Below are 15066 nucleotides of genomic sequence, written 5' to 3'. Positions count from 1 at the left end.
TTCAATACCTATATAATTTGCCATATACTCAAATAAAGGGGAGAATCTGGCAAGCATTTAATAGTGTAGAATCAGCTATAAAAGTGAAATAGCTTAATAGATCATTTCCTACCCTCAATGCTTCTGAAAAATGGCCACAATACAAAATAAAATTAAAGATGCTATTTAAGAGGGCTCACGGATTCCAGGGTTCTTAGCTTTAGGAAACCTTTCTTCTCTCTCTCCTATCTCTGATTAAGTAATAAAATGTGCCACATTGAGTCTATAAAGTTAAGATAAAATTTGAGGTTTAGAAGTTTGGTGTTATTCCTAATTTGGTAGTTCGATAAAGACTGAAAGACAGGCCCACTTCCTTTTCATATAGGTTCAAGGAGAGGAATCACTTCATCTCTACTTTTCATAGATTAATCAATTATTCTCAAATCTATTTCCTTACTTAAAATACAGCGGAGGAAAAACTATCCACTACATTTTAGTGACAAAAAATCAATTGTCCTTTATCAAGCCCCTTAAATATCTTCATCAAACATTATATTTTGTGACTCAATTTGCTCTAGAATTAAATTATAATAGTGACAGTTTTTATTAATTCAGCAAAAGAATACTCAGTCATTACTTATGTAGAGTTCATTTACCAAGCATTTTCTGATCATTAAATGTGCCATGAACTGTGGAAACAAAAATAAATAAGGTATCACTAAGTAGTTCCATAACTACTTCCAACAAAGAATGACCTATCACAGACAAAGCCTTTAAGACTTCCCAATTCCATGAAATAGTTTCAACTTGACCTTTAGCATATAGATTGCATTAAATAGCATAAAGAAATATATATTTAGTTGTGAACTTCTCAGATAATTTCTAATTAAATTTTAAAAGTAGATGGCAAAAAACTAGCACTTAAAAAAATAAAATTGCCTGAGATGCTGTAAACCTTCAATCTAATCATTTTAGAAAACACGTAATGACAAATTTCCTTTTGTCTCCTAGATTCTAGACAAAATTATATACAACAGGACATGTACATTTTCTGACATAACAAATAAGTATTTATTATAACTGGAAACATATTTACCAATTGTGACCTTTATTTCAATACACACATACATGTATTCTTTGTGTTACTAAATAATACTACTGTTCTAACATTTTATATGGAAAGAACCTTACTATCACTCAGCAATTATTCATAAGGTACCTAATGAAGCAAGTATGATTGTGATCATGTACAACGGGGGGAAAACCAAGACACAGAAATGCTAAATTACTTGCCAAGTCCCAAGAAAAACAGGCAAAGCAGAAAATAACAGTTGAAACTTACTAATTACAATGTACTGACAAATTGCATGCAATTGTTCAATGATATAAAAAATTATACATATAAATTCACAAGTAAACACATACAAATAACTAAAAAAAGGACAATTAAGAAGGAATTTTCTATATAGCCTGAATTACATAGAGAAGTGTGGTTTAAAAAATCAAAACTGCTGAAGAGCAGATTCTAGTGAGATATAAACATCAGTTTAAAAGAACTTGAGAAAGTAAACACAGTATATTAAATAAAAGACTAATTGTGACCCATGAAGTTTAATTTTAAAAGAGAACCTAACAGACATACACATATGTCTGAGTAAGCGCTGAAATATATCTGTAGAGAAAATAAATCCTTATTTAAAATATCTTATTTGAAAGTTAAAAAAATAGCATGTAAAGATAGTATTTAAGATGCAATGTAATAAAAAAGTGTAGACTTTTGGGGGGTGATTTTCAAACAATAACAGTGCCAATTCCAAAATATGAGATGCCAGGGAAAATGGCAGATATTAGCTTATGAGATTACTTTTATTAAACATATGGAATTTTATATAAAAATTCTTTAACCCAAGAAGAATAGTGCATAAACAATGTATTTTTTTTTAAAGATCATATTATAACCAAAAATATTTTATGGCATTGCTTTATATCCAGCTTATCTTGTCCTAAGAAATATTAAAATATAGTATCAATAAAACATTTAATTTCCTCTACATTACCTCTTTAAAACTTTGCAGACAATTTACGATATTATCTTCTTAATAAGGCAAAACGAAGGAAGGGGACTTTGCATATCCATTATTGTAGAGTAATAAAAATATCTTTACCTTCCAGAAGACTTTCACAAAATTCCAGACATTGGCATATTGTAATAATACAATTAGAAATAAAAATTTCATAACAGAAACTAAAGAAATAAATAACATAGAGTAATACTATTCAAAAATCTTATCAAAATTAGAAGATGGCACTTTTTTTATTAAACGACTAAAATATGATGGGTTGGAAATCTATCATAAACTGATTTTTAAAATAAAAATTGTATTTCTCAGGTTCCTAATTTCCAATATATGACAAAAGCAAAACAAAAAATCTAATAAAAACCTCTAAGTCCTACAGCAAAAAGGCCTCAATCAATCTCATATTAAAAAAAAAAAATTAGTAAGACACAGTAGATACTCATACAGGTTCAAATAATTAATAAAAGGATCACCAGCTCTATAAGTTTTTAACTACTGTTTCAAATTAATCATAGTCCTCAACTCCATCCTCAACCCCAAGGGAATTTTCCTGAATTAAATTTTTGTTCATTGTATAAGATTGTTATTTTTTTTCTTTATTTTTGTTTCATTTACTCCATTATGTTACGCCTATGCTTGGGATTTCATTTTCGACATATTGCAAAATTTATACTGTGGTCAGAATTATTCAGGTGTATCTCCTGAACTTGGAACTACTTACTACTTTACCCTAAATTTTAATAAACTTAACCTTCAGGATAGCTCCCAACACACTCTACATGAACTACCTCAAAAAAATTGGCCAATTATTATAAACTTTCTTAACTTTGTTGAAGGACTTTGTCTTTTTCTACTGTAATTTTTACTTTATCTTTCTCATTGATAGCATAAAAAACTCATAAAATTTAAGACTTCATGCCTTTCTTTGAGAAATTAAGACATATTTTAATGACCAAAATAGATTAAATCATTTGGAAGTAAGTATTTAAAAACATACAACAACACTAATATATTTGTTTTATCAATATGTTTATTCTTTTTGAAATGTTTGATTTCTGTGTCCTCAGTTAATTTAACAGGGCTTTACCAGAAGACAATTTTTTAAAGAAATAAGAATGGATTCCCTTACAAAGTCCCTGTAAGAACTGTAAGAACTTTTGTGACACTGTCCGTTGAAAGTCTGATGTCTCTTTTAAATTAGCTCTCTTTTTGTTCACCCACTCACTCCCCCATCTCACCAGAGCTTTGATCAATTTCTTCATTTCCGCTAAAATTAGCAGCCTCTGGACCGTTGGGAAAAGCCAATGTGCAGCATCAGCTAAGATTTCTGATTAGCATTATGTCTGATTAAAAAAAAATAAAGTACCAAAACGAAACAAAGAAACAAAGACAAAACAAAAAATAAAATCAACCTAGGCCATCTTTTCACCTTTCTTTATTTCGTAAGGGAGAAGCATTTAACACATTTGTTTTGATAAGCAATAAGAAAGTGCTAATTAAGTTCTTGTCAATAAAAAATCTGTGTTCTCACCATTGCTTCTAAATTTCAAACATTTAGAATATGCTAACAGAGCTTAGTAACTTGTTTTCTGACATAAAACATAATAATCTTAGTATACAGTGTTTAGATCAAATTACTTTCATGGCCTCTAAATAGAGAGCACTGTCAATTTCTCTTGTCAAGAGAAAAATAATTCCCTGTGTTAAAAATGCAGATTATCACTCTTATTTACATTTAAATCCAGAGTATAACCATGTGTGAGAGGTTAAGCGCATGAAATCTGTTTCTAAAGTACTGTTTCCACTATATAATATTTTAAGAAAGGTCTTATCCTGCGATTGTTTTTTCATTTTTTCTGTGATGAGAAAATAAATATAGAACTTTCATCCCCTAAAGACAAGGTTTTAGCATCCAACTTACCTGACAAGATTTTCATTGTCTCCAGTTCCCTTGCAAGTTGCACATTCAGTTCTTAAATCTTCAGCCTTGGGCTTCTTTTGCAACACAGACTGTCTTTGTCTTCTCTCTCTAGGAACTCTTTCCTGCCATACAAGGGATAATAAAATAAAACATAACAAACAAAATAAGGATATGAGGGAAACAATTTTAAGCCAGAAAATTTCTCAAAGTTAAGACTGTGTAAAAGTGCTTAACTTATTCCAACCTCATGTTTTTCTTCCTCAGGAACGAAGCTTCGTTTTCGTCCTCTGGTTCTCTGGAAAAAAACAAAAAAAAACACAAAAAACAAAAATCCACAGTATATCTAATGTTTAATTAATAATAAAAATAAATTTCCTCTGTTAAATGTTATTGCTTAGGTTAGGCACTTGCAAAATTAGTTATTTCTAATTAATACTATATTGGACTACTGCATTTTGTTACCATTTATGCCATAGGAAATAAAAAGTAACAAATTAAATATACTTTATAGTACTTTACTTTTAAATAAACATGTATCTGATAGAAAAAAATGAATTCTCCAAAATTATTTTAAAGGATTTTCTCCACATTTCATAATTGTCCATAATTATGATTTACTCAGAGCATTTAAATTTTCATAACTTATCACATGACTTATATAGCTGAAATGCTAAACCTGGGATCATACTACACACATTGCCTACATATATGCATGTGCATACATGTTTATGTAAAGAAATAATTCTTAAGCAGCCAAAAAAAGTAGAAGGAAAAGTTCTCACATATCCAAAATCCTAGTTAACATAAAACTAATTAAAATGCCACATAAAATGACATTTTAAACTAATTTAGCTAAAATTCACATCCTATATTTCAGAATACATTTACCATTTGAAAGAACGCATACAAATGTTTAAAAGAACTGTAACTACATTAGTATTTGCAGCCAATATGTTAGAAATCTCCACCAATCACAGCACAGCCCCATATGCAGACCACTGTTCCTTAGAGACTGGAAGAGAATGCAGGCACTGCTTCCAAAAATTACTTGACAGCTGAGATCAAGGAACATTCCCAAGCTAGAGTAGGTACCAAATAATTCTAAACAGAATTACATTATAGTATAAATATATTAATATTTTCTTACATTAATTTCAATTCTTCATGATATCAAGTACACTGTTATTTAATACCATGGCTAACTACTTACCATTTAATCTGTTCCTAGATAACCAAGAGTCAACTAAATTAGTCATTCAAAAAAAGTAAACTTATAAACTATGAATCTGTTTACATTTATATTGCCAATCAGTCTGTTTTAATTATATTATGGAAGTAATTAGGCAGAAAAATGAAGACTATATCCAGGAAAGGCCTTTAAATGCAGACCCTGCATCTACAATTCTGACTTCCAAAGAACAATACTGAGACTTGCTTCTCAAGGTATCAATCATGACCCATAAGCACTGGCATCACCTGAGTATCTATTAGAAATGCAGAATATCAGGCTTACTCCGACACACTGAATTAGAAGCTATCTTTTAACAAGAATCCTAAGTAGGTCAAATACACATAAGTTTAAGGACACCAGCGTAGAAAGGTCCTTAACAACACTTATTCAAGTTCTAACTGAAAACTTATGGCTAGTAACTTCTACATTCATCTCCTTTCCTTCTGTGCCACTCTTGCCCTTTAATGCTTTATTTTCTGTCCCCTTACAAAATTCATTCCCAAATTGGTAAGGACCATATCATATTCATCTTTCTACACTCAATTAAACTTAACACAATGCTTATGACATAAAGACTCAATTAACTTGTTTTAATAAAATAAATTTATAAGTGGTTAAATCAAAACTAATGAATGATGATACTATATAACACAAACTAAAAGATCTGACTGACAGGCCAGGCACCATGGCTCATGGCCATAATCTCAACACTTTGAGAGGCTAAGCGGGGAAGACTGCTTGAGCTTAAAAGTTCAAGACCAGCCTGGGCAACACAGAGAGACCTTATCTCTACTAACAATAAAAATGAAAAAATCAGCTAGGCATGGTTGTGAGTGCTGGTAGTCCCAGCTACTCAGGAGGCTGTGGTGGGAAGATAACTTGAGCCCAGGAGATCTAGGCTGCAGTGAGACATGATCGAGTCACTGCATTCCAAGCCTGAGCAACAGGACGAGACTTTGTCTCAAAAAAATAAAATAAAATAAAAATTTGACAAAAAGTTTAAATTATTTTTCCCTAATTTGGTACTCTATTATCTAATTTGCATAATGTATATTTACAGGCCTTTTTTCTTTTTTTAGACAGACTCTCCCTCTGTTGCTCAGACTGGAGTGCAGTGGCAGCAATCTCAGCTCACTGTAGCTTCCGCCTCCCAGGTTCAAGCGATTCTCACACCTCGGCCTTGCAAGTAGCTGGGTTTACAGGTGTGCACCACCACACCTGGCTAATCTTTTCATTTGTACTAGAGAACGGGCTGCCATGTTGGCCAGGCTGGTCTCGAACTCCTGACCTAAAGTGATCCACCTGCCTTGGCCTCCCAAAGTACTCAGATTACAGGCGTGAACCACTGCACCTGGCCTACAGGGCATTTCAATAAGATGCTCCAAATTAGTAACAAATATCAAGTGGAAAATATTCAAATTACTCATTTGAGCTCTACAAACTTCTAAACAGAATGTGCAAAAGACTTCCATACATTTTCACATTTTTCTTCATCCAACTCATCTTTTAGGTAATGAACTAGCAAATGTATCATCTAGTTTTGAATTTTTCAAGTATGTATTTTAATGCTGCAAGTTCATGTTTTCAATTCTTTTAAGGATATTTATTTACCATTTTGATAATAACTTAAATCTTCAAATATCTGGTATGACTCCATCAATTGAAACTCTCTTCATACCAGATTGCAATTAGCATCATATGGTATAATGCCAATTAGTGATTCAATCACACAATGGTATAGCTCCATTTCTCTCTATATTTATAAATTTCTTCTCATATATTAGGTGTATTTGTAATTATCTAAAATAGTCACTTTAAGTACATTTATTACCAAATGGTAATCACTGATATATTCATGTAATAATTTAAAATAACACAAGACACATAAACAATTTCCATCTACAAAAATAAACTTATTATAAAAATATAAAATAATATTATCTTAGAGCTCTGAAAAAGCAATCCAGAGAAATGACTTGCTGATGTCACACAGCTGGTAAGTTTCTGAGGTAAACCTGAAACTCAGTTATCTCAACTGTCACTTCAGTGACTTTTCTTGCATGGCTAATCCAAGATTAATACTTTAATCCCAAATAGAAATGAGCTAAATCATTCAGAATGCAAATCTCTTATTGCACTTAAATACTTAAACTAAACTGTAACATTGTGATGCCCAATGAAGATTTCTTACATTTCAAATGAAGTTAGAGAATTATACCCAATAAAGAGTAAATTCAAACTGGCACTATAGTCTACATAATTTGGTAGCTCCACAGTACATACTAACTTGATTCATTACCAAAGTAATTACAGCACTCTTATTTAGCATTTATCACATTACTAATACTTCCAAAGAAAAAAATAAAAGAGAATTTGATCCAAATATAACTATACAAAATACCAAGTCCTCCAACCAAGAAAATGTTGAAAGCTATGGGATTTTTTTTTTCTAGTTTTAATGAAGTGGCAGCAACTATAACTATGAAAATTCATAACTGCTTAAGATCACAACAGACAAGTTATCTTGAAAGTAGTGTACTTGAATGAATCCCAAAACATAAGTAGAATTTAAAAGAGGGAGAAATGGTACAAAAAAGCAAGAAAAACGAAAATAAGTTGGGCCTATCTGACAAATTTCAGTTACCAAAGAGCTTGTCCCATCTCAGATGAATAGAAGTATATATAACTGGGTGGTCCTTTTCTGATACATTTTGAGGCTGAAACTACTTTAGCAACAATAAAACTGTAGGATGAAAATAATATGTGGAAGAAGGAAGAATTTTACTTTTCAAGAATGTGCTTTAGAATGTAACACAGATACGTTACCTGGAAATTCCACATGATTAATCAAGCAAGGGTGCAATTCTAAACGGATTAATTTTGACAGTAATTAGTTAAGCTATTAAAAGTAAATGAAAGTTTAAAACTCATTCCAAATCGTGACACATTCCAATTTTTTGTTTTTTGTTTTTTTTTAAGAACTTGATTTAGCTAGGGAACAATTACAACCTGAGCTGCTTAAATCACCTTGCTCGTAATCTGTCCGTGATCAACTTACTTGAAAAGAGGTGATTAAAAAATCCATAGAAGAGATTGGCATGGTATTAGAGACAATGAATTTAAACTGAAAAGGTGTAAAATTATCTTATCTAGCAGGCAACTTTTAAATAGTTTATTCAGGCCGGGCACAGTGGCTCAGGCCTTTGATCTTAGTACTTTGGGAGGCCAATGCGGGTGGATCACCTGAGGTAACGAGTTCAAAACCAGCCTGGCCAACATGGCGAAATCTCATCTCTACTAAAATACAAAACTCAGCCGGATGTGGTGGTGCACACCTGTAATCCCAGCTACCCAGGAGGCTGAGGCATGAGAATCGCTCGATCCTGGGAGGCGGAGGTTGCAGTGAGCCAAGATCACACCACTGCACTCCAGCCTGGGCGACAGAGCAAGACTCCATCTCAAAAAAATAAAAATAAAAATAAGTAAATAAATAGTTTATTCATCTAAAACAAATAATTAAACATTTCTCTAACTTTTCTATCATTTGGACTAAAAAACATGTAATGTATTTTAATTAATTTTTTACAGCTGAGGTTATTTTAATTTGCAATCAAGTCAAATGCATGATTCATTTGGCAAATGAACTAAACTTAAAACTAAAAGAGTCAGTACCTTAACATCTTTGATATCAGTAAACTAGGCTTCACATATTCACTTGTGACCAGGTCACTAAATTTAACACTTGTGTTTTTGTTGACATATCAATATTTATACAAATTAATAATTAAAGTAAGTCACATATGGTTAGATGAATCATAAGAAATGCTTCCCTCTGTAACTTACATGTAAAAATAGAACATGCTTATTCATGGGCAAAATTCCAAAATCAATATTAATTAGGACAATTAAGCCAAACTTTGAAAACCTCTGTTAGGCTAAATAGCATTAGATTTATGCTGGGGAATAAATGCCAGTAGCTTTCTGGCAGCTATTCAAAAATGCTTCAATATAAAATTTATTCTAATATATATAAATATAATATATATTTAATTCCTAAGAATATAAAATTATATGTATAGCATATATTATATGTAGCAATATATAATAAAAATATAATTTCTAAAAAATATAAAATTATACATATACATAATTCCTAAAAATATTTGTCTTTCAATTATGAAACTACATTGAAAACAAGTTAAAGTTCATGAAATATTCAAAGAAAATTGCTATATACAAAAAACAAATTATGAACAAGGTGTCATCTGTTTCTGTTGGCTACCAATAAACAACCAATGGAATGGCAGTCACCAAAAGTGAGTGCTTTCCTTTTGGTCAATTGACTGTAGAGTTTCTTTTTATCTAATTTAGCTTATGTTAACAGGGTTATGAAAATATATGGGAGAATAAAAAGAAAATCATGACCAATTTGTCTTAACTATTATAAACTGAAATAACTATGGGTCTAACGATATATAATAAAATATGTATTCTACATGACAAGTAAGTGCTGCTATAAAAACCTTCTCAGAGATAATGGTATATACAAAATAAGGAAAGTCTTGAAAGCTCCACCTATTCTTATCTTTATTTCATACTCCTGGGAATAAATAAAAGTGATGGATTTCCAAGAGGCAAAAAGCAAAACAGGAGTCTCAGGGTTCTGAATAAGATTACTTGAGCTAAGGACACCCACAGAGTAGATCTCTTCCAAGTAGCCAAAGTGAGTTCTAGTTCACTACAAAAACTGTTTGCCAGGGTTTCTTCTAAGAATCTATGACAGATAGAGGTTTTATAATCTGACTCGTACCTCAGAGGTCACCTTGAGTCTGATAATAGAAAACTCCAGTATGTAAAGCCCCCACAAATAACTCTTCTTTCCCAGAACTGTAGTAATTCAAACAGTTAGTATAAGAATAAGTAAAATAAATATGAACATAATGTACAGTAACCTTTAGTCACTTCAATAGAACTGAATCCAAATGCTTCAACATTTTTCCTAAACTAGCATCTAAAAAATATTTATATGAAACATATTTCATATTTTCAGATTCTCAAGACTTAAGCTTAAACATTATTAAATAGGTACTTTGCATATGCGTAAAATTAGTTAAAACATAAATGTAATAAAAGTAGGCTCTAGGATATTTGATTATCTCTCAAATAAAGACTGCCACTTAGAACTGGCTAGTAGCTCACATTGTTAAGTGCGATGGAAAAACGATTAGATGTGTTTAAATCCCCTTCTAAAATAATGATCTAAAAGAAATAATGCATCCTGAAAAACAATATGGTTTTCAGTCAAAGCTGCTAAAAAGTATTTTGCCTATTTATTGCATTTATTTTGCAAAAAAGAAAATATATAAAACACAACCAGAATTTGTAAGTCAGGAAGATCTCAGAACTTCAAAGAGAGTAGATGATGCATGCGTGTGTGTAAGAACAATGGAAAGAGAGGTCCCAACAAGTCCTTTGGCACTTCTACAAAAGATGAAAAGTCACTACATGACTTAGAGTGCAAAGAAAGCAAAAAGAAAATCTGAAAGCTTTCAAGTTACATTAGAGTATTAGAAAATATGTTCACAAGTATAAACACCAATTTTAAAGTAACTTCAAAAGGGATATGGGTAAGCTAATTTATATTTTCTTCAAAACTAATTTCCTTGCCTAAAAGTAAGTAAAAGTTTCCACATAGAAAATAATGCAGAGAAAATGTCTAAATAACAAAGTACTTAAACAGAACTATCTTAGGCTGTCTTTACAATAATTCTATAGTTTCACTGATGAAACATAAGAAGAATGGGACCCATTCTTCTGTGGTAAACAGGGCAGTTGCTGTCTGCCAGGAGTTCAGGTCCATGAGCTTGGGGTATGTCACGATTGCCCTATGTATGTCATGAAGGTAAACTTTTCTTCAAAATCATGATAGAACAATAAGACTAACATGAAAACAAATTATACTTTGATCAATTTATGGCAGGAAAAATGAAAAACTGACAAAAATAAAAATACTATAATAATGTATTTCAAGACAGAATGTTCCCAATTGTAATACATGTGCTGAAATAAAAGTGTAAGTAGGAGGATATTGGGAGCAATAGTTTAAAAATGTAACAATGGGAGAGAAAAATTAGTTATATATTGCAAAAGGTATTTATACAAGTTAGTAAGCTGTTGTATGCCTGGTCTCTCATAATTAACACTGTTCTAAGAAACACAACTAGAACACCTCATTTTTCATCATACTACCTATTGATTAAAAAAGATAAATACAACTCAAATAGAAATAAGTAAAAACTTAAGGTAACAACAGGAACTCAGCATAATTGGTAAGATCAAGACCAAAATGACTGATCACTCTCTTCTGTATCTCTCATTCCTACATTCCTTGAACAGTTTAGTATGATACCTCGCACCAATTGTCTGGTTTTCTGAATGGATTGTTGGAAGGCAGGCAGAAAAGATGACAGGGAAAAAGGAAAGGTAATCACCATTAGTAGTCATTTTCAACTTTTATTTAGTATAAGCGTAGCACCTAAGAAATCTGCTTAGTCAAACCCCATAAATTCTAATTGATTAATTCCAGAATGGGTCCAAAGTCTGTACTAGCTCTAGGGTGGGTCCAAAGTCTACATTTCAACAAATACCCAAGATGGTTCTAATGCAAGTAATCCATGGTCTCCGGAGCATCATTTCCAAACTTAGCACCACACAGTACTCCATGCTACCAAAAAAAGAAAAGTGTCTTAAAAAATGCTTTTTTGATAAAAACAAGTTAAGAAAAAGAATAGATAAAAGTAATCCTGTTTCTAAATATTACGATTTTTTTTTTTTTTTTTTGGAGCTTCAACATGCATTGGAATTTCTACAAGTAAGAAAATAATCACACGCATTTCCTGAAATTACTGGTCATGGACTCTTTCCCTGGTGTTTCACTGACCAAAATCTGTAATAAGTCTAAAACTTTTAAACAAGAAAACTAGAGACAAAGAACAAGATGAAAGGAATGGGATTATATTAGCAAATTTTAAAGCTTCCTTATAATTCTAGGATAAAAAAAGCAGACCAGTAAAGGTGAGAAAAAAATAGAAGGATCCTTTAATGTTAAAGAGTTCTCTTTTATCTCAAGTAACACTGAACTGTGGGCACAAAAATATCACTGTAATATACATAATTTCCCTCTATATGATAACTCCAAAGTTAAGGATGATAATACTAGTCAAAAGGCTTTCTTGAAACAATAAAGAAACTGGAAAAATAATGTTTCCTCAGAGGATAATCTTTGTAGACAGACATATGAAGTAATAACTCTTCTCTAAGATCTTAAGAATAACTGTAGTTACCATTTTCAAACAATTATAGAAAATATTTTAGAAATAGAAACTAGCAGGCTTATTTAACAAAGGAAAAGTCTCTCTAGTTCCCTTATAAGTAAAATATATTTTTGAAGCCTAAAAAAAGAGTTATAAACAGTTGAAACTACAAATAAAAACTATTTCAAGTTGATCTACTTAGAGCACCCAAAATAAACTGTTTCAATTATCTAAGAGATAACAATTCTCAGATTTGCCTCATCAATTTTATATGACCCCATAACACAAAACCGATTTAAAAAATCAAGCTGAATTCTCCTAAATAAGATCTTTTAAGTGATTATAATATAGGAGGTTAATACAGATTAAAAAAAAATTTTTTAAGAAAAACTGTTACTTTAAGGAAAAAATTAAAGACTCTTTAAAATGAAACAGGTAACAAAACAAATGATGACAACTAACCCTAAAAATATCTTTGTATCTCCCTTGTGGAAAGGAAGATTTTTGAAAAGTGCCTGCCTCGGCTCAAGCAAGGAAAGTATGCCCTAAGAATTCATAACTGTAAGCCAGCACTTAAACGTTTGAAATTTACACTCCTGATGTAAAAGAAAACATACACACCAAACTTTTATTTAAAATATTCTCAAGTTGGTAGAGGCCCCTCCAAGGTACCTGGTAAACATGAACATAAATGATTTCCCCAGAAGAAACTCTTTAAAACCTGGCCTCAAAGAATTTGCAATGAGAAAAAGGTAAACACCCCAACAGAAAAACTGGTGAAAGGCTTGCATACACATTTCCCAGAAAAGGAAATACAATTTACCAAAAATATGTAAATAGATGAACAAAATCATTAGTACTGAGAGAAATGCAACATAAAATGTCAAGATACTATTTTCCCTGTACCACACTGGAAAGCATTAAAACACTGGACAAAACTTTGTGAAGCAACAGAAACATTATCCATTGCTGGTATGAGTGTGAACTGCTTTGGAAAACAATTGCAGTTATCTAGCAAAACTGAAGATGCAGATAGTCTGTAACTTAGCAAATCTACACCTTAATACATACACAAACTCCTTGTTACCATGCTGCAGGAGATATTTATAGGAATATTTTAAACAAAGCTGTATAGAATAGAAAAACATGAAAAAAACCTAACTGCCCATCAACAAAGCAAAAGAAAAACTAGGTAATAATCTATTCTTTCCATAGAAAACTATACATTAGTGACAATAAATAAACTACAACTACATGGATCAGCATGTCTGAATCAAATCAACATAATTTTGGTCAAAATATCAAATTACCAGAGAAAAGCATTTGATTCCATTCATATGAAATTCAAAACCTACAAAAATAAACCATGTATTATTTATAAGTACAGAGATTTAGAGTGTAAATCTCTTCTATAAAGAAAAAGAAGTGAATGAGAAAAGTAAAGCTGAGTAAAGAGGTGGCCTCTGGGCTAGACAGATAAAGATGAGATTGTCGAGGGGTTTACAGGAAACTTCTAAAGCTTTGGGAATGGTCTATCTTTTAAGGTGGGTGATGGATGCTCTGGTGTGTTCCTTATATTATGCCTCCAACAAAATATAAACTACAAACACTCAGGTAAGCATGTGGTATATTTCATAATATAGAAAAAAATTGTTAAGAATAACCAATAGATGTCTTTTTCTTTGACTTCTGAGTATATGTTTGCCCTGTGTCTTTCTCACTCTCTTAAATTTTGGCCTCAGAATTGTATGATGCTTATGATAAATAAAAAATAAACTACCGTGTTTCTTATCGGAATCTTCTTCGGTTCTGGTGGCACATCCTGTGGAACAAATTTCACTGGTTCCTTAATCTGCCTCCTTGATCGTTTGGTTCCATCTGGTAGGGTTTCCATGGCCATGTCTGCTTCCATGTCACTGCTCCCTGCCTGGTCACATTCCGAGCACTGCCTACATAAAGGGGAAAAATTTAAGTCATGCATTTATTATTATCTTCTGGCTTTAGCTATAGTTTTTATAAATACAAAATCCAGGTATATAAGAATAATATATAAAAATATACACAGGTAATGTGATTACAGGGTACATAATGAAAAAACATTCAGAAATACTCCTCTAAGAGTGACTACTATGAATATAATATTTAAGGCAATTTAATGTATCCTGTAAGTATAAGAACACATTTAACAATGCTATATGTTTAAGTGAACCAACATGAGATTCAACACTGATTAAAAAGGTGGTTTTGCCAGCTGCAGTGGCTCACACCCATAATCCCAGCACTTCAGGAGACTGAGGCAGGATGATTGCTCACAACATAGTGAGAGACTGTCTTCACAAAAAAAACAGAAAATTAACTAGGCTTGGTGGCACACGCCTATAATCCCGGCTACTCAGGAAGCTGAAGTGAAAGAGTCACTTGAGCCCAGGAGGTGGAGGCTGCAGTGAGCCATGATCGCAACACTGCACTCCAGCCTGGGTAACATGAGCAAGACCCTGTCTTAAATAATAATAATAATTTACCTTTGGAAAGCATGACTTTTCT

The 15066-nt window shown here is 31.8% G+C and overlaps 1 protein-coding gene across 6 annotated transcripts in view; it reads right to left on the bottom strand.

The window, feature by feature from the left end:
• The window catches only part of PHF14 (PHD finger protein 14), a 232582-nt gene that overhangs the window by 106984 nt on the left and 110532 nt on the right, over positions 1–15066 (bottom strand). For 5 of the 6 annotated variants that reach the window (XM_055347355.1, XM_019031603.4, XM_055347353.1 and 2 more), the window contains 3 exons: positions 14303–14471; positions 4223–4273; positions 3979–4100 (listed from right to left, as the gene is read on the bottom strand). In XM_055347355.1, the coding sequence (XP_055203330.1) occupies positions 3979–4100; positions 4223–4273; positions 14303–14471 (342 nt within the window). Of the gene's footprint in view, positions 1–559; positions 3401–3978; positions 4101–4222; positions 4274–14302; positions 14472–15066 lie in introns of those variants that run through there. The other variant, XM_019031604.3, reaches the window with a different exon arrangement.

The sequence above is a fragment of the Gorilla gorilla genome, chromosome 6 (genome assembly GCF_029281585.2).
Source record: "Gorilla gorilla gorilla isolate KB3781 chromosome 6, NHGRI_mGorGor1-v2.1_pri, whole genome shotgun sequence".
Classification (NCBI taxonomy): domain Eukaryota; kingdom Metazoa; phylum Chordata; class Mammalia; order Primates; family Hominidae; genus Gorilla; species Gorilla gorilla.
This window is presented reverse-complemented; position numbering and strand designations above follow the sequence as displayed.